This window comes from Nannospalax galili, unplaced genomic scaffold (assembly GCF_000622305.1).
Source record: "Nannospalax galili isolate Female #2095 unplaced genomic scaffold, S.galili_v1.0 scaffold290, whole genome shotgun sequence".
Classification (NCBI taxonomy): Eukaryota; Metazoa; Chordata; class Mammalia; order Rodentia; family Spalacidae; genus Nannospalax; species Nannospalax galili.
In genome coordinates this window covers 2,791,454-2,816,551 of record NW_008331486.1, presented here as the reverse complement: position 1 = coordinate 2,816,551, position 25,098 = coordinate 2,791,454, and the positions used below count along the sequence as shown (strand labels likewise).

At 42.4% G+C, this 25,098-nt stretch overlaps 1 protein-coding gene across 3 annotated transcripts in view; it reads left to right on the top strand.

Annotated features, from left to right (window-relative positions):
* Scai (suppressor of cancer cell invasion) overlaps positions 1–25,098 on the top strand; it is a 151,122-nt gene that overhangs the window by 65,087 nt on the left and 60,937 nt on the right. For all 3 annotated transcript variants that reach the window (XM_008824779.3, XM_029559603.1, XM_029559606.1), the window contains one exon: positions 8,356–8,487. In XM_008824779.3, the coding sequence (XP_008823001.1) occupies positions 8,356–8,487 (132 nt within the window). The remainder of the gene's footprint in view (positions 1–8,355; positions 8,488–25,098) is intronic.

Here is a 25,098-nt window from a genome sequence, read left to right as displayed (position 1 = left end):
TTTGGTGTTTTTGAGACAGGGTCTCCCTGTAGCCCCAGCTGTCCTGGAACTCACTATGTAGACCAGGCTGGCCTTGAACTCACAGAGATCCACCTGCTTCTGCCTCCCAAGTGCTGGGACTACAGGCGTGCACCACCATGCCCGGTTAATCATTATACTTTTTAAAATTTTTAATAACTACACAGATTAGAGATGCAAGTGCCAACATCTCAGTGTTAGTAGCAAAAACAATGAGTCTGTCTGCAAGGAACAATATATTCTAAAATGAAATGGAGATCTTTTTTAAAGGTTAAAAACTCATCCAATTTTATGTCTTACAGGGCTTATACTGAGTTCAATAATATATAACTATATTAATTCAACTGTGAACCTAGAAACTTGCACCCACCTGTGAAAGAGATGTACTGTTGCTCTGGAGTGTATTACTGAATATGTTAAAGCTGTAATGAAAAGCTTCTAATCATGCCTTTATTTTTAATTTGTGTGTGTGTGTGTGTGTGTGTGTGTGTGTGTATACACGTGAATGCTGGTGCTAATCATAGATCAGAGATGTTGGATATTCCTGGAGCTGGAATTGCAGGAGTTTGGAACCTGTCCAATGTGAGTGCTGGGAACTGAACTTGGATTTTCTGCAAGAGCAGCACATGCTCTTAACCGCTGAGCCATCTCTCCAGCCCACTCCACCTTACTTTTTGAGATAGGGTCTCAGCCTGGAGCTTACTGTTTCAGCTAGACTGGCTGGCTAGTGAGCCCTAGGGAACCAACCACCTGCCTCTACATGCCCTGGAACCCTGGGATTATACGCAAGTGCTGTTAAGCCCTGCTTTTTACTTAAAAAAAAACAAACAAAAAAAAAACCCCAAAAAACAAAACCAGTTTGAATGAATGAATGAATGAATGTGTGTGTGTGTGTGTGTGTGTGTGTGTGTGTGTGTGTGTGTGTGTGTGTGGTGGTCAGAGGACAACTTGTGGGATTCTTTTTTTTCCACCATGTGTGTCCTGGTGATGGAGTTCAGGTCTTGGCAGCAGGTACTTTCATTGCTGAGATATCTTACTGGCCCCACCTTCTGACTTTATGTGAGTGTACACCCACTCCTAGCCTTCTTTTTTCTTCATGAGACAGAGTCCTACTATGTATTCTCATCTGGCCTGGAACTTGCTATGTGGACCAGGCTGGCCTTGAACTCTTGAGTGCTCTTGAGTGCTAGAATGAAAAGTTGTGCACCACCATGCCTAGCTGCCAACCTTTTTTTGGGGGTGGGTGGGATAACCATTATCTTTTGAAGCTTGAAGAGGGTAGGGAGCGGCTGACGGGTCTGTGTGATTTGAGGTCCTCAGCAGGCAATTCAGTTTTATATTGCTTTTTTAAAATTCTTTTTTTCTGACTCACTCTTGTCAACATTTTATTATTATTTTCAAAGAAGCAAATTTTAGCTTTTTCTATTATAAGTTTTGTATTTAATTTCTTCTCTTATTTTCTTTCCCTCATGTTTCTGGCTGATCTTATTGGCTGTTCTTCACTGCTTTGTAATATATGTGTTTCAAGACTGAACATTTCTCCCTAAGTGTAGATTTCTCTCCCTCCACAAGGTTTACTTTTCATTATTTGTCAGCTCAGGATGGGTGTGGTGGTACATGTCTGTTATTGTAGCCCTTGGGGTACTGAGAGACAGGAGGATAAAGAGAGTCAGGCCAATCTAGTCTACATAGTGATACCATGTTCCCAAAAGTCTTTAAAAAATAAAAGTAAATAAAAAATATGTATATATATAACAAAATATTAATGGGGGTGAGGTGGGCATGGTGGCATATACCTTTAACCCCAGCACTTTGGAGACAGGTTGGTGGATCACTGTGACTTCAAAGCTAGTCTGGTCCACACAGCAAGCTCAAGGTCTACACAGCAAGTTCAAGGCCAGGCAGGCCTGCATAGTGAGACCATGTCTCAAAAATAAACAAACAAATAAATAATGAATAAATAAATAGTGGTCAGAGAATGTAGTTCGGGTGTAGAATGTTGGTCTTGCATTCACAAAGCTGGTTTGATTCTCAGGACAGAGGAAAGAGAAGAGAGGCAGAAAAGAAGGAAGGAGGGGAAGGAGAGAGACAGGAAGGGAAGGAGGGAAAAAGGAAGGAGGAAAGGACTGGGGGAGAAAAACCCTGTTTAGAAATTAAGAAATGAACAGAGTTTCACAACTGGTCAAACACAGAGAACATCCTAAGTGATACATCTACAGTGAAACCTCTACATTTTAGGCTCACGGAACACAGCAGAACAGAGAAAAGAATACTAATCCATTTCTCAACTCTTACCAGTGAAGCTCCCTCACACAACAGAGTGCGATGAATATAGAAGGCCACAACTGGTCAAAGCGTAGAGAATAAGAGACTGTAGAGTACGTGTCCCTGGATAGGACACTTAATTAAACCTCACCTACCCAGGGCTCAGGGGTCGTTGTGGAAAGACTGTAAGAGCCAGGGTAGAGCATGATAAGGAAACAGAGGCTCCCAGGCTTCTGGGAGTTTGCTCCTATGAACTTAACAGCACTGTTGTCAGCATGCACAAGACCCGTGCAAACTCAGAATAAAACCCAGCATAGAACTGGGGAAATGGGCAGGCCCCAACCTTAGCCAAGGAACTATTGGTAGCCGATCATTGCTGGGTGAGGGAGAGTTGATCTTTAAGGGAGTGATGCTAGATAGGCTGAACAGGCTCCAGTGGATGAACTCACACTGAGGGACATCTAGGTACATAAACTTGATTCAATAGGTCTTAACATATATGACAAAATGCATGAAATCCTGTTGGCAGGCTATGGGAGGGCAGATAGGGGAAGGGGTCTAAATATGATTAAGATGTATGAAATGCAAAATTCAATAAATATATACATTGAAAGAACAAAGAAATTAAGAAATGAAATAATTTAGAAGCAAAAGAAGAGGAAAGAATAGGAAAGGAGGGAAATAAATAGAACAAATTTACAACAGTCTGGACCTCACCAGGAAGACCAGACTGGCTTCTATCTCACAGAGATCTGCCTGCCTCTGGTAAGCAGGATTCAAGCTCATGACTTCCTGTGTCCTCCTTAGTGTTGTGTACAGACATACACCACCACACCTGCTGTCATATTGCTATTTCAACATACTTCTTTGGTTGGTTTGTTTTGAGACATGTCTTGGCTGGCCTGGATCTTGCTATGTAGATGAGGCCGGCCTCAAACTCACAGACATCCACCTGCCTCTGCCTCCTAAGTGTTGGGATTAAACCCATGTGCCACTGCACTTGGCACACATGATCTTTTCTCAGGTAGCAGTTATTATTATTATTTTTTTAAATGTTGTTTCATTGATGTCATCGTTAAATTCCTTACCAGGTTTTGCTGCTGCAAAGTTACATTTTCTTGGGGCCGGAGAGATGGCTCAGCAGTTAAGAACACTGGTTGTTCTTGCAGTGGACCTGGATTCAGATCCTAGCACCCACATGGCAGCATCTGTGACTCCAGTCCCAGGGGACCTGATGGCCTCTTCTGACCTCCGAGGCCATTGTAGGACACAGGTGCACTTACTTACATGCAGGCAATACACACATACACATAAAATAAAAATAATAAAAATAAAATACAAAAAGTTACTTTTTCTTTTTTGGAATTAAATGTTCCATTTTATAGAGAACTTTGAAGCCAACTCACAGGTTTTCCATTTATTCATCAGTGTTACTATATATATGACTTCCTAGTTCATTCACTAGGTTAGAACCTACTGCTAGCCTTTGTTTTTGTTTTTGGTCTTTTTTGAGACAGGTCTCCCTGTAGCCCCAGCTAGCCTAGAACTCACTATGTAGACCAGGCTTGCCTTGAACTCACAGAGAGTGCTGGGACTAAAAGGCATGCGCCACTACGCTATCTTTTGTTTTGATTCTGAAATTGTCTCATTTGGCCAATAGGATTTCCTTCAGACTGGATGATCCTCTGTCTTTCTGCTTGTCTTCACTCTTCTCTGAACACTTTCATTTTATATAAGATATTTCAGATCATCTTGTACTTTCTGTGTTTCATTGCTGTAATTAGACAGTTAAAATTCTCCGTGGAGCTCAGGCTTTCTCTCTCCCTCACAGGCCTCCCCCTTCCATATGCCTCTCTGCCTTGCTGGGGCTCCAGCAAACCTTGCAAGCTGCTCCTCATGTTGAACACCCATGTAGGCCTAGATACACACCTAGTGACTCTAAGTTTTCAGGAGAGTGAGAGGATGTTTCTAGATTTTATAAGCTTTACTTTGATGTTTTTACATGTGAGAGATCTTCCCCCTCCCTCCCTCCCTCCCTCCCTCCCTCCGCTCTTTTCTGTTTGAGATCTTTGTATTTTTCTCATTCTAGGAAATTTAGTCATTATTTTTACAATTACTTCTTCACACCCTTTTGGTGTTTCTATCTCTCTGTCCTATTATGTGGATGTTGATTTCTTTCATTTCTCTGTGCCACATTTCTTGACTTATATCTCATCTCTTTCTCATAACTTTTAAATATTTTATTTATTATTTTTGTTTTATGTGTATGCGTGTATTGCCCGAGTGTAGGTAAGTGCACCCATGTCATGCATTGCCTGTGGAGGACAGAAGAGGCTGTCGGATCCCCTGGAACTGGAGTTACAGATAGCTGTTAGCTGCCATGTGGGTTCTGGGATTCGAACCCGGGTCTTCTGCAAGAACAGTCAGTGTTAACCGCTGAGCCATCTTTCCAGCCCCATCTTTCTCATAACTTTTGACAGACTACCTTAAAGCTGATATTTTTAAAAATTTTTATTTATTATTTTTATTTTATGTGTATGCATGTATTGCCTGCATATAGGTAAGTGCACCTGTGTTGTGCAATGCCCTCATTGCATTGGTCAGAAGAGGCTGTCGGATCCCCTGGGTTAGCTGCCATTTGGGTGCTGGAATTCGAACCTGGATCTTCTGCAAGAACAACCAGTTTTCTTAACCACTGAGCCATCTCTCTAGTCCAATACAGCTGACACTTTTATTTGATGAATTTGTTCAAAAGTTTCCTTTCTACTCTAACCTCTCTATTAAGTTCATTATTTCAGTGTTGTATATATTTATAATAACAATTTATTCTTGCTTTGTTTATAATATTCACCCTTATTGAAGTTTATTTTTATTTTTTATTTTTTTGGTCTTTTTGAGACAGGGTCTCCCTGTAGCTCCAGCTGTCTTGGAACTCACTGTGTAGACCAGGCTGGCCTTGAACTCACAGAGATCTGCCTGCCTCTTCCTCCCAAGTGCTGGGACTAAAGGTGTGTGCCACCATGCCCGGCCTGAAGTTTTTTTTTTAAAAAGACTATTTTGGGGCCGGAGAGATGGCTTAGCAGTTAAGAACACTGGCTGTTCTTTCAGAAGACCCAGGTTTGAATTCCAGCATCCACATGGCAGCTAACAACTGTCCATAATCGCAGTCCCAGGGAATCAGCCTCTTCTGACCTCCTCGGGCATTGCACAGCATGAGTGCACTTATCTACATGAAGGCAATACACACATACACATAAAATTTAAAAAAAAATTTATTTTATGTGAATGAGTGTCTTGCCTGTATGTATGTAAGTGCTCCATGTGTGTGTCTGCTGCCCGTGGAGGCCTGAAGAGGGTATCGTATCCCCTGGAACTGGATTTAAGAATGTGTGTTAAGTGCCATGTGGGTGCTGGGAACCTGGGTCCTCTAGAAGAGCAGTCAGTGCTCCTAACTACTGAGCCATTTGTCCAGCCCCACTTAAATTGAACTTTATTAATTATTATTTTACTTTTTTCCTCTTGTGAACTCTTGTCTTCAGACATTAGCAGCCCTCACTAGTGAGACTGTGAGCTGGAATCAGGAAAACTAGCCTGGTTTATGACTTTCCTGCTGGGCTTTGGAAATGAAGGGGCCAGTTGCAGGCATGTGTCTGGGAGAGAGCTTGCCAGGATCAAGGTCTTTTATATTATGATGTGAACTCCTTTCTCAGCACTTCTCAAGGTCTCTTTCCCTCTAGTCTATGAATTGAAGAGAGAGGTGGTGGAAGGGAACATGGGAACATACAGGGATCACCCAAAACCCTCTATGCATGTTGAAAATGACTTACTACCAACTGGCTCTAGTGACACCCTTGTGTTACCCTGTAGCTCCTTGACAGCTCTAGACTTGCTAACAGTTTTCCTGCCTTGTAGTGCCTGTTCATAGCAATGTTGGAGAGAAAACTATTAATTAGAATAACAGCCATACCCTAAGTTCCTGCTCTACTTATTGGCTCTTGTCAGTTTTCTTTTTTTCACCCTTCACTGTGATGAAATTTTCTCAGGTTGTCCCAAGAATTTCTCTCTCTGTAAACAAAGTGAGTTGTTGTGTGTGTTTTAATTCAGTATAGCCTATATTTTAAAAAATGACTGGTAGGGCTGACGAGATGATTCAGTGATTAAGACTAGGTACTGCTGTTCCAGAGGCCCTTAGTTCAATTCCCAGCAACCATATCTGGTGGCTCACAATTGCCCATGATTCTAGCTCCTGGGGAAGCCAATGCCTCTGGCTTCCTCAGATACTTGCACTCATGTGAACATATCCCCCCCCCCCATATACACATAATTAAAAATAAAAATAAAGATCTCTTTAAAAAATGACTGGTTAAGCTGGGTGTGGTGGTGCACACCTTTAATCCCAGCACTCGGGAGGCAGAGGCAGATGGATATCTGTGAGTTCAAGGCCAGCCTGGTCTACATAGTGAGTTCCAGGACAGCTGGGGCTACAGGGAGACCCTGTCTTAAAAAGAAAAAAAAAACAAAACAAAAAAACCCAAAACTGATTAATATAACTAATCTCATAGGGAGATAGCACCTTGTGTGGTGGTGCACACCTTTAATCCCAGCACTTGGGAGGCAGAGTTAGGTGGATATATGTGAGTTCAAGGCCAGCCTCGTCTACATAGGGATTTCCAGGTCAGTTGGGACTACAGGGAGACCCTGTCTCTAAAAAAAAGAAAACAACAACAACAAAAAACCCAAACAAACCTCCCCACATAGGGAGATAGCTTGGATCTAGTAAAATATAGATTAAGACATTTTACTCTTAGCCTGGTGTGGTAATGCATACCTTTAATCCCAGCAGTTGGGAGGCAGAGGCAGGTGGATCTCTGTGAGTTCAAGGCCAGCTTGGTCTACATAGTGAGTCCAGGCTAGCTGGGGCTACAGGGGGGCCCTGTTTCACAAAGACCAAAAAAAAAAAAAAAAAAAAAAGACATTTTACTTGTATTTTATGGTCAGTGTTTGTGTGTGGATGCCTTAGTGTGTCAAGGTCACTGGATAGCTTTTGGGAGTTGTTTCTCATCCATCTTGTAGGTTCCAGGGATTGAACTCAGGTTATCAAAACTCAGGTTTTCAGACTTGATAGCAAGTGCCTTTACTCACTGTGCCAGCTCTCTGGCCCCATCAATAAAATAAGCCTCTGTGGGTGAGACATTTTATATCTTTTCCAAACTTACTGATTCTGTTTTTCTTTTTGGTGTGTGTATGTACATATGTGTGCATGTTCATGTTCATGTGTGTGTGTGTGTGTGTGTGTGTGTGTGTGTGTGTGTGTGTGTGTGTGCCAGAGGACAACCTTGGGTGTCATTCCTCAGGTACTGTCCACCTTGTGTTTTGAGACAGAATCTCTCACTGAGATTTGGGGTTAGCCAATTAGGCTAGGCTGGCTGGCCAATGAGCTCAAGGGATTTCTACCTGTCTCTTCCACCCTCTGGGATTCCAGGTATACATTGTCACACCCAGCTTTTTATATAAGTGCTGGGATCAAACTCATGACTTCATGCTTTTGTGTCAAGGACTTTACTTATTGACCCATCTCCCTAGTCCTCACCTTCACCTTCTTAAATAGAAGTTTAAGTTAGCCATAGGGTAAGTGCAGTGGTTAGGTTAGTATTCTGTAAATACCTGGTTCACTCTTTGGACTTACTAAGTTGTTTTCAGTTTTTAGTCTTGATAATGAAATATGGGGAAGATATTTTCCATTTATAGAATCATTTTCTGTGATGAATTTACAGAAAAATCAAAATGGACAAATAGGTGAAAGAATCAATATTTCACATTATTAACCATATCAGTGCCTATAATAGAATAGGCATTGAAATTATGTTAGATGAAGGAATGTTATATAATAGCTTTCTAATGTGTTTCTACCAATTTTTATTCTCAACAATGTGAGATTATCTGTTTTCCAATACTATCTTATACTTTTTATCTTGGTGATAAAAAAATTCTGTATATGTCTTTGGAAATGCTATTGGATTATAGCCTCTCTCTTTCTCTCAACTGGGTAAATGAGCTTATGTTTTCTTACAGGACTGAATTTGCTCTTAAAGAAATCATGTCCTCTGGAGGTGCTGAAGATGACATCCCACAGGGAGAGAGGAAAACAGTTACAGATTTCTGTTATCTTTTGGACAAATCTAAACAGCTATTCAATGGTTTAAGGTTAGTGGACTCTTGATGCTTTAATCTTTTCTCTAGTTCTCCTTTTTTTTCTGGTTGATTTGTGGTAAGTTTCTGAAAGTTATGTGTAGAATGTTTCATAAGTATCTGAATATCTATTAGAAATGATTGCACCTGGTGCGGCAGCTCATGCCTGTACTCCCAGTACTAGAGAGGCTGAGGTAGGAGAATCACAGTGAGTCTGAGACCACTCTGAGCTACAGCAGGAGTTCCAGGTTAGCCTGGGCTAGAGTGGGACCCTATCTCAAAAAGCAAATGACAGAGAAGTGATTATGATTTTTTTTTTTTGACAGAGTTTATTTATAGATGAAACCGCAGTAGTGTTGGGGACTGAACAGTGACTTAGCAGTGAAGAGTGCTTGGTGTCCTTCCAGAGGTCTTAGTTAAGTTTTCAGTACCCACATTCGGCACCTCACGACTACCTGCAACTCTAGCTCCAGGGAATTCGACACTCCCCTCTGGTCTGTATGGGCAACTACATACCCATGGCATATACTCAGATATACAGTCACATAAATAAAAATAAATCTAAAAATCAAAATGAAGCAAAACATAAAACAGTAGTGTTACCAATCAGCTGGCTGTGGTCTTTCTGTTCTATCTGGAAAGGAATTATGAGCAGGCAAGGAGACATTCTTCCAGTGTTGACAATCCTGGACAGGCTGTCCTGGCAGGCCCAGGGCCTATTGCTCTAGGCTTTAGAAGCCAGGGACTTAGAGCTTCAGGCAGTCAGGTTGGAGGGTTGTAGCTTTGTACTTTAACTATCAGCAACCAAGTACTTGGCAGCTATTAAAAACCCCTTTTCTAGCATTCGTGAGCAGAGCAGCTCACCTGCTAGTGTTAAAGCTCTTGGAACAGGCCTCAGATGCTGGAACCCAGAGCCCTTCAGCAAAAGAATATTGGGATTTTCACCCCTGACACTGGTTAGTATATCACTTGGGCTTGGGGAGTCTGAGTCCCTTTGTCCCAAAAGCTTTGCAACTCACTGAAACTCTTAGCAAGTAGGGCCTGCAGTTTCCCATCTTCACTTGATAGCCCTTTATTTGCTTCTGCTCCTGTCCTCTCACCACTGCTATCTCCATTAGGGAGGCAGTTGACACCACCTTGGTTGCCTCCACTGCTCTGCCATTGTTCTCCACCATTGCCTCCTCTGATGCCACCCTCTCTTTGTGTTTCCAGCTCAGTGTACTTCAGTAATGATTAAAATCAAAAGTAGCTAAGGGGCTGGAGAGATGGCTCAGTGAATTGCCAAAGTGCAACTCTGGCCCCAGTTTGTGGGGGCTGGAGAGATGTTGCAGTGCTTAAGAGCTCTGGCGGCTCTTGAAGAGGACCTAGGTTTGGTTCCCAGCATCCACATGGTGGCTAATAACCAAGGAATCCAACGTCCTCTTTTAACTCAGAGGGCCTTGCCTGACACAGGTGTACTTACATACATGCAGATAATACACAGAATAAAAATAAAATATTGTGTTAGAAAAGTTGTCAAGAGAAGATCATCTAGAGAAGCCTTTATTGGGTCTAATGTTGCAAGAAAGGGGTAGCACAGGAGAGTGTCTCAGTTGGCTCAGCAAGTAAGCCAGACAGCCTGCTGTGAGTAGGTATGAGAAGGGTATCTGCACCAATCACAGAAGACCTTCATGTCAAAATGGACTGTGTTTCTACTCATCACAAGTTTCCCGGGCCATCAGGGCAAATGCTTCCCTTCTGGTCTGGGTGAAAGTGGCTGCACGGTCATCTAGAGTTTACTGAAACTTGAAATGGCCCAAAGTATGGCACAAACTGTTTTTTTTTTTTTTTTTAAATATAAATTTATGGGGCTGGAGAGATGGCTTAGTAGTTAATAATAAATTTATTGTTATTTCATGTGTATGAGTGTATTCCCTGCATGTAGGTAGGTGCATCCATGTCATGCAGTGCCTGAGGAAGTCAGAAGAGGGTGTCAGATCCCCCGGAACTGGAGTTGCCAATGGTTGTTAGCTGCCATGTGAGTGCTGAGAATCGAACCCAGGTTCTCTGCAAGAGCAGCCAATGTGCTTAAGCACTGAGACATCTCTCCAGCCCCCACAAACTGTTTGGAATGTTGCCTTCTGGGGCTAGAGTTGCACTTTGGCAACAAGCAGCTGAGGTTTCCTCAAGGTGTCTGTAGAGTGTTTAAAGTAGTCAGTGTTAGCATGAAGGTAGTCTAGTGGGAAAGCAGTCATCTGACAATGTTGTTGACCCTCTTCCCCAAACCACTGTGGGACACCTGGGAAGTATCTAACAGCCTTCAGTTAGGAGTCTGATCACCCCACTGCCCAACATCTTAGCTTATTGAAAGGAAAAACAAAACATTAAGTGGGTGATTACAGTAAAGGCTTATTAACATTGACAGTGATTGAGCAGGCATGGAACTCTATGCTTAGCTTTTGCCCCAAGGGAAAGTGGGTCTTTCTCATCTGTCTCAATGGGAAAGTAGAAAAGTCTACTATTGTTTTTATTCAAGTGAGAAGAGCTATTTCGTTGGACAGTTATCTTGTTTTCTGTTGTTTGGTTAGATGGCTTTGCATACATTATTCATACCATACCTGATTGGCATCTGATTTTATACATAAAAGTATTGGGGTTTAAGCAGCCTAGGAATATAAAAATACAATGACTGTGAGCCTCATATTGCAATTTTATATATTTGCTTACTTAGTATTTTTTCCTAAAACATCTCCCCCCGCCTTCGGTCTTTTTGAGACAGGGTCTTCTTGTAGCCCCAGCTATCCTAGAACTCATATGTAGACCAGGCTGGCCTCAAACTCACAAAGATCCACCTGCCTCTGCCTCCCAAGTGCTGGGATTAAAGGTGTGCACCACCATGCCTGGCTTCATAAAACATCTTTTAATTAATGTAAGAATAGAGTATTCTAGGGAATGTTATATTTGTGTAGCCTGTCTGCTAAAGCCATGTATATTTTGTCAAAATGTGCTTAGGATATTCTTAGATGTGATGAGTAAATAGTTTGCATCATTTTGCTTTATTTAAATGATTTTAACCCATAAATTTAGTCCTTGAAAATTTTAGGATAGTCACTTAACTTTTATTTATTCATTTATTTTTATTTTATGTGTATGAGTATTTTGCCTGCATGTATGTAAGTGTACCTGTGTTGTGCAAAGCCCGTAGAGGCCGGAAGATGGCATTGGATCCCCTGGAACTAGAGTTACATATGGTTGTTAGTTGCCATGTGGGTGTTGGGAATTGAACCCGAGTCCTCTGGAAGAGTAGCCAATGTTCTTAACTGCTGAGCCTTCTCTCCTGCCCCCCATTTAACTTTTATTAGTTCTAGCCATGAACAAATTTGTGCATTAGGTCAAATACTAAGGGTGAGCAGAACTTATAACAGTGAATGATTGTAAAGATAGTTATTTTCATTTACAGTTTATTTTTGTGTGTTAGTGCAATCTTTTTTCTTTTATGTGTATCAGTGTTTTGCCTACATGGTTGTAAATACACTATATGTATGCACTGTGTGCTGGATAGCTTTAGTGTCAACTTGACACACCTGGGTTGAGGGAGCCTCAATCGGGGAATTGCTTCTATTGGACTGGCCTGTGGCCATGTCTGAGGGGCATCTTCTTGATGAGTGATGTGGGAGGGCCCAGCCCACTGTGGGTGGTGCCACCCCTGGGCAGGTGGGCCTGTGTTGCATAAGAAAGCAGGCTGAGCAGGAGCCAAGGGAGCAAGCCTGTAAGCAGTGTTCCTCCATGGCCTGTGCTCCAGCTCCTGCCTCCAGGTTCCTGCCCTGAGTTCCTACCTTGGGCTCCCTGATGAACTGCATGCGACCTGGGAGATGTAAGACAAATAAACCCTTTCCTCCCCAAGTTGGTACTGGTCAGAGTGTTTTGTCACAGCAATGAAGAACAAACTAAGACACACTGCCTTTGGGGAACAGCGAAGGCACTGGATCTCCTGGAACTGGGGTTACAAGTGGTTGTGAGCCACTATGTGGGTGCTAGCCTGGAATTTGCCAATCTGTAGACCAGATTGGCCTGGAATTCACAGAGGTCTGCCTGCCTCTGCCTCCTAAGAGCTGGGATTAAAGGGTGCACCACCATGCTCCTTTGTAGTTTTTTGGTAATTGTTTTGCAATAGGCGGTGTGTGCATGTGTGTGTGTGTGTGTGTGTACATGATGTTTGTGTGAGCGCACACTCATCTCCATTTCCCCTGTGTGGAGGTCAGAGGACATAAGCAGAGTTGGATCCCTCCTTCCACACTCATGTGGGTGCTAGGGATCCAACTTAGGTCACCAGGCTTGCACATTAAGTGCCTTTAGCATTTAGTGGCCTTAGAAAGGGTTTTGTTTTGTTTTGTTTTGTTTTTTTAATTGTTCTCTTACTTCCATGTTTGTGTTGGTTTAAATGAAAATGGGATCACAGTGCTTACAGAGAACATGACACACATTGGTAGTCTGAACTAGCACTGGGACTGGGGGACGGGCCAAGTGCATCCAGGTGCAATACTGTCAGCTATTAACACTGGCATTCCTTCCACTGTTTGTGCTCAACTTTTTGCTGTCTTTCCTTTCTTCAAATTATGAAGAAAGCTTTAAACTTGTGTTAGGGGGAGAGAACGTGGGACACAGTGCTGGGGATACAACCTAGACCTTACACAGTACTAGGCAGTGGCTTTACCATTCAACCATAACTTACCCAGCTAAGCTTCACGTTGAAGTGTAATCTACTTATAGATAACTGTACTCATATGACTTGTGCTCAGATAAAGATATAGAATGTAGAACCTCAGAAACTCCCCGGTATTCTCTATCATGTCACTCTTTAACCCTTTATGAGCAGTCTAAAAGTACATGTCAGAGTATGAAAGGCTTCAAGTTTTCTTTGTGATGTTCCAATTGGGGCAGGTATAATAAATTCTCTTTTAACTCATGGAGATGTGTCTTTCTACATTATATTGAGCTGTTCATCTGAGTTGTCAGAGCCTGCTGTTGTTTCTCCAGCTGTGAATGTCTTAACAGAATGTTTTTCTTGATAGCAAATTCCACTTTAGAATATGTACATGTAAATTAGCTCTTCTTTCCATTCACTGTGAAAGAAAACAGTCTGGAAAATAAGAAATGGGCAAAATGAATGGTGATTTGCTTGTAATAGTTCTTATATGTAGCTACAGTAGTAATGAAGGGAGAATAGTGTTAGAAAAAGCTTTGAATACTGTCAGAAAATGATCAAAACCTGAAGTACTTGTAGAGCTCTGGTTGCCATGGTGACTAAGGCTGTGGGAGCAGAATGGAATACTTGGTGGGATTATATAAGGCAGTATTTCCAGACCTGTGTTTAGGAAGTGCAGCTGTGTCTCCCATAGGTGAGAGTAATTGCAGACATTAAATACGTTCCCAGTATTTAAATTGAGGAAGGAATTTCTATAATACTTCATTTAGAGGACTGTTTTTATGGTGCTCTTTTCCCTAAAAAAGAATAACTGAGAAGTGAGCAGTTTTCCCTTGTCCCTTCCCCTACCCTTTTCTCCATCTTTTTTCTTCTTCCTTCCCTTCTTCTTTCTTTTCCTCCTTTTAGAAAATATTAGCATTCTCCTAGAGGCCAGTTTTGCGAACCAATAATATGTTATTTCTGAAATTAAGCTATCTGTACAAAGCATGTGGTACATACTTTCAAAATGTGGCTTACCACTCAAGAGTCAGACTTGCATTTGAGACAGACAGCCACCAGAGTGCACTGGTATCTTGAGTTTATGGTTTAGAAAAGCATTGGCTTACAAATGTATTGTGAGCTGGGCATGGTAAGGCATGATTATAATGTTAGTACTTGGGAGACTGAGGCAGGATGATCGCTCCAAGTTTAAGGGCAGCCTGGGCTATGTAGCAAGTTCCAGGCCATCCAGAGCCACACAGTAAGATCCTCTCTCAGGAAAAAAAAAAAAAAAAAAAAGAATAAAGAAAAAAAGAGATTTAATGTAAACTACACATGTAACGTCAAGTTTTCTAGCTACATTTTAAACAGAAAAAAAGAAACAATAATATATTTAATTTGATTCAGTAGGTCAGTAATTCTATTTCAACATATGATCCATTGTAGAAAACTTACTGAGACATTTAATATTCTTTTCATTCCAAATCTTTGAAATGCAGTGAGTGCTTTACACTATTGTACGTCTCAGTTCAGATCAGCCATATTTCCAGTACTCAGTAACCCTGTGTGGCTTATGGCTCAGGCAAAATTCTGTCCAGTTTTGGCTCTTCTCATGGCTCCCTTATGAATCATTCTGGCTGTCCTGGGTCCTCTTCATTGTTCTGGCACTTGTCTCTGTTTCCTTTTTTAGTTCCCCTCCATACAATTTGACAGCAGGCTCTGGGCTGTTTGTCACTATCTACCTGCATTTTGGGTGTCAGATTCTCATCATTTGTTATGTTCTTTTGCAAGGCCTGCTCCTTAGTTGCTTTCTTTTGCTTTGGTAAATACTGTGACCAAGGCACCTTATAGAAGAAAGTTGATTATGGTTACAGTTCCAGAGGGAGTGTGGGAATGTCCATAATGGTTGGGAGGGCATGGCAGCAGGAGGTCAGAACAGGAAGCAGAGAGGGCAACTTGGAAGTGGGGCAAGCTATGTACTCTGTAAGCTTGCCCTCTGTGACGCTTCCTTCAGCAAGGCCATACCTCCTAAAGATTGCATGACTTCCCCAGACAGTACCAGCAACTGACCAAGCGTTCAAATACTTGAGCCTATAGGGATATTTCTCATTCAAACTACCATTCCTGCTGTAACAAAATACCAGAGTCTGGGTACTTAAACAGTGGACGTTTATTTTGTCACAGTTCTAGAGTTTGCAAGTCCAAGTTCAGGGGTGTTACCAGGTTTGATTTCTTCTGAAGCCCCTCTCCTTGCTTACAGATGGCTGCCCTCTCCTGTGTCCTTACACAGTCATCCTAATATATGGATGCCTAGCTTTTCTCTTTGTGCCCTGATCTCAAATAAGGACATGGATCGTGTTGTTTTGGGGCCCTAGCTTGGTCTTGATGAAAATGTTGTCTATGAATTTTAGGTTCGTTATCTGGTTGTTGAGTCAGTTTTGGGAAGGTTCTGAACAGATTCAAAGCTATGCTGCCACTGCTTCTCCAGAATCTAGCAGAATCAGCAATTTAAATATCATATTAAAATATTAAATATTAGAACAGATTCATTCTAATTAGTCTTTTCTGAACAGTTCTTTTTAACTTTCAAAGGTCTGGCAGGGGCTGGAGAGATGGCTAAGCAATTAAGAGCACTGTTCTTACAGAGGACCCCAGATTCCCAGCACCCACATAGCAGCTAACAACTGCCTGTAACTCCAGTTCTTGGGGAATCTGGCTCTTTCTTCTGACCTCCAAGGGCATTGCACAACACAGGTGCACTTACCCACATTCAGGCAATACACACATACATAAAATAAAAATGAATAAAATAAATAAAATATTTCACTTTCAAAGCTTTGTCTGATAAGCTGCTGGCTCTTCTACGATCTTAACAAGTCTTAGTAGAAACAAAGCAGGACATCTTACTGTGGCTGCTGGAAGTTAGATCAGGCATCAGTTTGGATTAAGGGATCTGTAGTCAGTTTTTTTGTCTTTTTTGAGACAGGGTCTCCCTGCAGCCCCAGCTGGCCTGGAACTCACTGTGGAGACCAGGCTGGCCTCGAACTCACAGAGATCCATCTGCCTCTGCTTCCCAAGTGCTGGGACTAAAGGCGTGCGCCACCATGCCCAGCCTGTAGTCAGTTTTTAAAATCTTCCAGGAGTAGGAGCAGTGAGACAACTCATCAGATAGAAGTGCTTGCTGCCAAGCTTGATGACTTGGGTTTGATCCTACATGGTGGAAGAAGAGAAGTTGTCTTCTGATCTCCACATGTGCACTGGGCTACATGCATACATACATATACACATACATGTACACATACAGAAAGTAAAAGTAATCTTTACAAAAAATGGATCCTCCCAGAAGAGTAAAAAGAGAAAATTAAAAATCTTTAAGATGTCCTTCCAATAACCTCTCTAGTTATCTTGGTCCTACAGCCTTGCCTGTGTTCATTGAGTGTTATTGGGAAGTGCTATTGCAGATGCTAAAGTTCTTCCTCAGTGTGGGAATAAGAATCCCAAACATCAGTGAGTGCTTGGCTCTGGGAACGGAGGCCTCTGACTTCTTACCTTTGTCTGACTTCTCTTGCTTTTCTGACATACCAACAATTGTGGAACTTCTTTAGATTTTGCCACACAGACAAGTAAGGCCTAAAACTTCCTGGAGTTTAAACTTAAAATCCAACTGGCCATGGCAGCATATGCCTGCCATCCCTAGCTACTTCAGAGACTGAGGCAGGAGGGTCTCTTGAGCCTAGGAATTCAAGACTAACCTGGACAGCATAGTGAGAGACTTATTTTAAGAACAAAAAATACTGGCAACCTTTTTTGCCATGTGCATGATATCATTAGAAAATAAAGCTATTATGAGCTGTGTGTCTAGACAGAACACTCCAGAGCTGGTTTGTCATTCCTAAGCTTTATTTGACATAGCATGTCTGAATTGAAATACAGAGCAATTATTCAGAGCTCTTCAACATTATAAGCCATCATTAGGCATGAATGAAGTGTTCAGTGCCTTTTATGTGTGAGCATCACTGGTCTAGGTACCAGCTACAGTAGGGACAGGATATAAAGAAAAACAGTGAGCCTCCATGAGAGTGAGTCACATGCTCTCAGAGTTTTTTTGTTTTTTTTTTTTTCATTAAAAAACAAAAACAAGCCGGGCGTGGTGGCGCACGCCTTTAATCCCAGCACTCGGGAGGCAGAGGCAGGCGGATCTCTGTGAGTTTAAGGCCAGCCTGGTGTACATAGTGAGTTCCAGGACAGCTGGGGCTACAGGGAGACCCTGTCTCCAAAAAACCAAAACAAAAACAAAAACTTGCTTACGCATTGACAAGCAAAGGAATTCATAGGGTGTCTTCTTAAGGTATCCTCCCCTGCCAAAAACACTCAACCTTTTACACCTTTGAAACTTACACATCCATTCTATATTAGTTAATTTTCTCTCATTACTGTGATAAAATACCTGAAGGCTCTATTTTGGTTTGCAGTAAGGTGCAGCCCACCATAGTGGAGAAGGAATTGTGACAGAAAGGTCAGAAAGCAGAGAGAAGAATGCTGGTCCTCATTTCTATTCTGTCTGGACCCCCAGCCCCTGCAGTGGTACTACTCACATTCAGGGTGGATCTTCCATCTTCAGTTAAATCTCTCTAGAAATGCCTTTAAGGATATACCCCAAGATATGACTCTTAGGTGATTCTAAACTCTGTTGATAATCAAGATTAACCATCATATACTGTCTACCTAAATTTTAAAACTGTACATATCAGTGGATATAAAAAAAATAATTGGTACTGTGCTTGAGAGGTGACTCAGTGGGTAAGGGTATTTGATGCTAGGCCTAACAACCTGAGTTCAATGCCTGGGACCCACATGATGAGTAAGAACCAAGTCCTACAAGTTGCTCTGTCTTCCATATACACATACTCTAGCACATGTACCTTCCCCCAAATAAGTAAATAAATAACTGTAATTTAATGCTGAAAAAATGCTAGTACTAGGGACTGGAGAGATGGCTCAGTGGTTAAGAGCACTGGCTGTTCTTGCAGAGGACCCTGGATTCGATTCCCAGTACCCACATGGCAGCTAACGACTGTCGGTAACTCCAGTTCCAGGGGATCCAATGCCCGTTTCTGTCCTCCATGGGCATTGCATGACATAGGTGCACTTAACATACATGCACACAATATATGCATACATATAAAGTAAAAATAAAGCAAAAAAATTTGCTAGTATTGCCAGGAGTGGTGGTGCACACCTTTAATCCCAGCCTGAGGCAGGTAGACCCCTGTGAGATTTGAGTCCAGTACTACATAATGAGTTCCAGTACTAAACAAGGAAATGTTCCATTTGGTTTTGTCAGTCTTAAATGCCATCTTGGCTAATACACATATAAGAGTATGGATTGGAGCAGATATAATGTCCCTGTCATGTAGTCCTTTCTCCATGAAGAAGAATGTGTAAATGGGCTGGGTACTCATTAACCAAAGCCTGGGTCAGTGAAGCCAGCATGCTCCTTGGCTTTGGACCACAGCTTCATTGGTATGGTGGTTTGAATGAAAATGTCCATCATAGGCTCCTAGGATTTGAATACTTGGTTGTAGTTGGTGGCTCTGTTTGTGGAGGTTTACCAGTGTAGTCTTGCTAGAGGTACACGGGATCAGTTTGGAGAGTTCATAGCCTCATCCCATTTCCAGTTTTGCTTTCTCTCTGCTTCCTATGCTTGCTTGGAGATATGAGCAGTTAGCTTTCTGTTCCGGTTGCCTCCTGCATGCCTCTTCTCCATGATGGACTCTTATCCTTCTGGAACCATAAGCCCAATAAACTCTTCCTTCTGTAATTTGCCTTGGTCACAGTGTTTCATCACAACTAATACAGTTGGAGAGCTGCAGCAATCATAGCCCTGGGAAACAGAATTAGCTCCCAGAAAATAACTTCTCATGTGAGACTCTCCAAGAAGTCCCCATCCGTGCTCTTGGGGGGTGTTATGTGCCTTATGCTTAAGTCTGTGTTAAACAGCTTTATTGAACTCCAACTCTGCTTCTTAAAAAAGGAGGAGGGGGAGGAGGAAAGCGAGGAGGAGGTCCTTGCTAATGTAAGAAAATCTAGGGCTAGGGATATAGCTTGGTGGTAGAGCATTTGTCTAGTATGTGTTCATAATGCCCTGGGTTCAGTCTCAGGACTGTGGAAAATAAATCTTGATTGCTATTCCATGTGGTAGAAAAAAAGAGAACATTGGATTTAGAGTTAGAAAGAATTTAATTCTGAATCCTAGATTAATGGCCACAATTCCCAAATAACTTTGAATGTGTATGTATTTGTGTGTGTAAACATACACAACAGAGACACTAAGCACTTAAAGAGCAGACTAAGGAAAGAGATTGTAAAAACAGAAGAGTTGTAAGGAGTGAGGGATTGAGGAATGTTTCCTATAGAAGACTGACAAAGGAGGCTAAAGAGTATCTGTTGGGCTTGAATTTTAGGTGTAGGTAGGCACCCCTGATTTTAGCTAATTTGAGTGAGTGAAGATGGTGGATTTTATAGAAACTTCCAGAATTTTGACATTCCAGCTTCACTGTGGAAACATCTGTGTGGATCAGGTTGAGTCAGTTGTGCTGGTGAACCCTATGACAGCACTGAGGATTTAGAGAGAGGTGAGTGTCACACTTGTATTTTTAAATTTTTTTAAAAAAAATTAACCTTATTTTGTAAAACATGTCTATTTTATAACTGATTCTCTTTAATTTTTTTTATTACATTTCTATTTATTTTGTGTGTGTAGAGGCTCGCACATGAGCCTTGTCATGCATTTGGAGGTCAGAGGTCAAATTTCTCCTTATACCATGTGGGCCCCAGAGGTGGATCTCAGGTTGTCAGGCTTGGCAGCAGGCACCTTTACTTGCTGAGCAATCTTTGTTGTCCCCATGGCTGGTTCTGGAATGATAAATGCTTTTGAGGAAAATAATATTAAAAATGCAGCCAACATTGTTCATTGCTATAAATGTGAAAAAGTGTTTGTATATTATCACTTACTGTTAGGAACCTTGTTCTAGACTTTAAATCCACTTTGAGGTACTTTTCAGCCCTCATACAAAATTCCCTTCCTCTATAAAACTTTATGCTAAGCACAGGGAGTTAAATAGTCATGAAGTGAAACATAGCTTTTACTTCTATGCTTTCCCCAGACAGAGTATATTATTGACATTTATTAAGTTTATCAGTTTAATAAGAAACTCAAAGAAACTTGCAGGTGATGCTGCCTTGAAATTTTGCCAAAAGACTGTATTGTCTTTATAAAAGTACTCAAAAATTGTCACGTGTCAAAAAGCTGGTGCTGACAAATGCTTTTGTGTAAGAATACAGCGCCTAACAGCAGCTGCTTGTTACAAATTTTAAAGAGGTTATCAGCAACCACCACTGAAAATCCTTTGCCTGGTCTTCCTTCCTGTGCATCTGCTCACTAGAGATGTGGGAGAACCTAGAAATGATGAAAACTCACAATGCATGTGGGCAGTGATTATCTATAGTTAGTTCTGTTATCTGAACTGAATTTTTATTTGTGAGAAGAATAATGAAACTGGACTTAAAACTGTAGTTTCTGGGGCTGGAGAGATGACTCAGCAGTAAAGAGCCCTGGCTTCTCTTGTAGAGGACCCAGGTTCAATTCTCAGCACCCACATGGTGGCTAACAACTGCCATAACTCCAGTTGCAGGGGATATGACTCTGTCTAAAAACAAAACAAAATACAGATATTCTTTCTGACTGTTCTGATGACACTTGCGGATAAGCACATGTTACCATATCAGGTGAACACACGACTAACACTGCATGAGTAAGGTCTGTCTGAGACTAGGTAAACTGCACCTGAACACAGTTCAAACAGTGAATCCATAAAATCACTCTAATAAATGGTTTTATTTTAAGCAGTTGGTTTTAAAGTTGTTTGCTATGTAAGAAAATGACCTGAAGCCTACAGAGTGACTTATGCCTGTGGTGCTAGCTACTCAGGTGGCTGAAACTAAGAGCATCACTGGCAAGAAGTGGATGAATTGGTGCCAGATTCATCAACTTAGAGCTGTAGTTCTAGCTTTTGGGAAGGTGAGATGGCAGGAAGACCATGAATTTGAGTCCAGCCCAGATTATATTGTAAGACCTATCTCCTTCTTGTCCCCCAAAATTTAAAAAGCAAGAAAATGTTTTAGGAAACTGCACAGACAGCATCAAAACTCAAATTTACTTCTGAGGACAGTAAGGAGCAGTAGCTCAGTGACAGCCCTTGCTCAGCATGTGTGAGGCCCTAGGTTTGACCACTAATACCACCCCCCAAATTAGAACTGATAATGCTTAGGAACAGTAAAATCATGATGTCCAGAAGGAGTGATCTTTCAGTATGCAAATGGAAAGTTATAAATTTAGAGTCAAAAGAATGAACATGTCACTCAGGAACACCAACTTTGCATGTGCAGTGTTAGGGGTTCTCTTTCTAGTATCACATACAGAAAAGATATAGCTGAAAAATTCAAGAATTACCAGCTTTCCTTTTGATTGAGAAACTGTCAAAATTAGAATAGAAAAATAAAGATAAAACCAAAAAAGTTTACAGCATTTAGTTTACATCTTGGTAAGTAGTTCAAGAGGTACTTGGAAACATACTGGTTTGGGGAAGAAGATGGAGAATTACAGCTGTTAGCCAAGAAGTAACAACTAAAAAGGAAATCACAAATTAGAATGTCATGGCTTCATGAGTTACTCACGTGCTACTGTCAAAAGACACTGCACCCAGTTCATCATGTAAACACCTTTTAGCAAACAGCAGATTAAACAAGCTACACTTAGAAATCTTGCCAGGTGTGGTGGAGAGGCAGGCAGATCTCTGTGAGTTCAAAGTCAGCCTGGTCTACATAGAGAGTTCCAGGCCAGCTGGGGCTACAGGGAGACTCTGTCTCAAAAAGATGCCCCCCCCCAAAAAAACTTATTTAATAATGTTCTCAGTAATGCCAAAAAAGGCAGCACTGATTCTTTTTTTGAGGCGGGGGTTGGTTTGGTTTGGTTTGTGTGTGTGTGTGTGTGTGTGTGTGTGTGTATTTTGTCTTTTTGAGGCAGTGTCTCCCCTTAGCTCCAGCTGGCCTGGAACTGTGTAGACCAAGCGGGCCTTAATCTTTCAGAGATCCTACCCTCTTCTGCCTCCTGAGTGCTGGTTTTTGTTGGACCCCCGGTCTGGGGTACCCAACGTCCACGGAAGGTCACACCCTAATGACTCAGTCCCAAGACCAGGAGATGCAACAAGCAAGAGGATTTAATCGTTTGCGCAGACGGGCTCCTGCCTCACTCGGAGAGAGAGCAGCAGCAGCGAGCTCAGCTTACAGGCTACTTTTAAAGGCAAAAACCACAAACCAAAACTGGCAGCAGTGGGAGGGGGCCGGCAGCAGTTGGAGGGGGAAGTTTCGGGTGATTTTCAGCTTGTGCAAGGAGCATGAAAAGGTCAGTTTTTTCTCAGCAGTTAGAATTATTTTTTTTATTTTACTTCCTTGTACTTTTTTTTGCCTGGGGGACTTGGTTTGAATCCACTTTGATCTGGGGGGGGGCTCTTGATTTCATCATTCCCCCCTTATGGCAAGATTTTAATCATAAAATCTATAGGTCTTCTGTTCTTTTTGAAGCATGATATTGTTGGGTGAGGACCAAGGCCTGAGTTACTGATACTCGGTTTTTAATAAACTGTAGCAGTTTATTGAGGATGTATGGTCCGAAGGTTAAGAGAAGGAAAAGAATAACTAGGGGGCCTACTAGGGTGGACACTAGAGTAGTTAGCCAGGGGGTTTTATTAGGCCACCCTGGGTCAGACCAGCTAGTTATGCAACCCCAATTGGCACAGAAATAGTTTATGGGCCCCCCACAACGATGGGTTTTCTCTCTCCCAGAGCAGATATACCACTGCCAGAATCTGTAGTTTAGGTATGGATTTTTAGGAGTTGTGTCAGTCTGTTGTGAATACTATGAGCCTTTAGCCAAATTGTAAAGATCAAAGGACAGGCCAGGAAACCAGGTACCCATTGGTCTCATGGAGTTGGCGAGCCGAAGTATATGGCCCATTTTAGAATTTGTCACCATCCATGTCAGCTGCATAGGCACATGAGGATTGTACCATGGAGCTGAATAAACCGGCAGGCATTTCACTGTCAGGAGTAGGCAGATCTCTCCGAGGAGTAGAGTCAGCTGCATTGTGAGAAGTTGTGTTATAGTTTTTAAACAAGGTCCATGAGTACCAATGTGATGATGGCAACAAGGATAATCAAGGCTGCAGAGATGATGATGATGGCGACTAATTCCCAGCCGAAGTGGTTCATGTGTTCAGGACCTTTGACGGCTTCTCACGTACACCTGATCTCCAATTTGGTAGGAGTGGGGCATTTGTGGACTCCCAGGCCGGTAGACAGCAGCCAAGGGCTTCCAAACCTGGTTCTGGATGATCTGAAGGGCTTGGAGTCTTGTTTTTAAGCTGAGGTTATCAAAGAAAGAGGGCAAGGGGGATAAAGTTACATTGAGAACAAGAGGTGGTCCTCCAAAAAGGATTTTGTAGGGGGTTAGACCGTGCATGGTGGGGCCCAGGAGTATTCCTGGCCCGATATAGGGCTAGGGGGAGGAGGGTCACCCAGTCCTTAGTGCCAGTTGCCAGCGAGAATTTAGTTAAAGCCTCCTTAATTGTTCTATTCATTCGTTCTACCTGGCCTGAGCTCTGGGGTCTGTAAGCACAATGTAATTTCCAATTAGTCCCCAGTGCTTTGGCCATTCCCTGACTTACCTGGGAGATGAAGGCTGGGCCATTATCAGACCCAATTACCTTAGGCAATCCGAATCGAGGGAAGATGTTTTCAATCAGTTTCTTTACCACAGTCTGGGCTGTCTCCTTCCGGGTGGGGAAAGCTTTAACCCACCCTGAGAAAGTGTCTATAAACATTAGGAGATATTTATAACCATATTTTCCTGGGAGGACCTCAGTAAAATCTACTTCCCAATTAGTCCCTGGTCATGTCCCTCTTTCTCTCATGCCAGATGGGACCTTTGATCTGGAAGCATTTACCAGGGAACATGAGACACAATCTCCCACTACTTTCTGGATTAGCTGGTTAAGGTCTGGGAAGTAATAGAATTGTTCTTCTCTTTCCAGTAGTGTTTTTAGTTTCTTATGTCCTAAGTGCGTCCACTGGTGGAGTTGGGAGATTAGCTCAAAGGCTGCCTTTCAAGGAAGCACTATCCTACCCTGGTATTCCCACATTTTAGATTCTGGGTCCAGGGTAGCGTTGAGCTTCCTAACGAGTTCCAAATCCTGTTCAGTGTAGGTAAAAAGAGCATCTCCCTCCTTTGTTTGTGCCTCAATTTCAGCCTTAAGGTCTGTGTGTGTGTAGAGAATGCAGGTGCCTTCTGCTGCCTGACGGGCAGTTTCATCTGCCATCTGATTGCCCCGAGCAATCGGCCCCTGGTCTCGCTGATGTCCAGGGCAATGGATAATGCTGACCTTTTTAGGCAAGTACAAGGCTTGTAGAAGGGCAACTATTGTTTCTTTGTTCTTAATGTCCTTCCCAGCTGAGGTGAGGAGCCCCCGCCTCCGGTAAATTTCTCCATGTACGTGAGCCGTGGCAAACGCATAGCGGCTGTCAGTGTAAATGTTGACCTTTTTTCCCTTTGCTAACTTTAGGGCCTGAGTCAGGGCTTCCAATTCAGCCCGCTGGGCCGATGTTCCGGCTGGCAGTGTTTGGGCCCAAATTATCTTCTCATCAACCACCACCGCCCCCGCCTTACGCTCACCGTCTCGCAGAAAACTGCTCCCATCCGTATACCAGGTGGCATCTGCATCTGTTAGGGGCTGGTCAGTGAGGTCTTCCCTAGTCCCATGCATCTCCGCAAGTATTTGCTGACAATCATGGGGAATCTCAGTGTCTTTCTCGGGGGTTGGTAGCAACATGGCAGAGTTTAAGGTGGC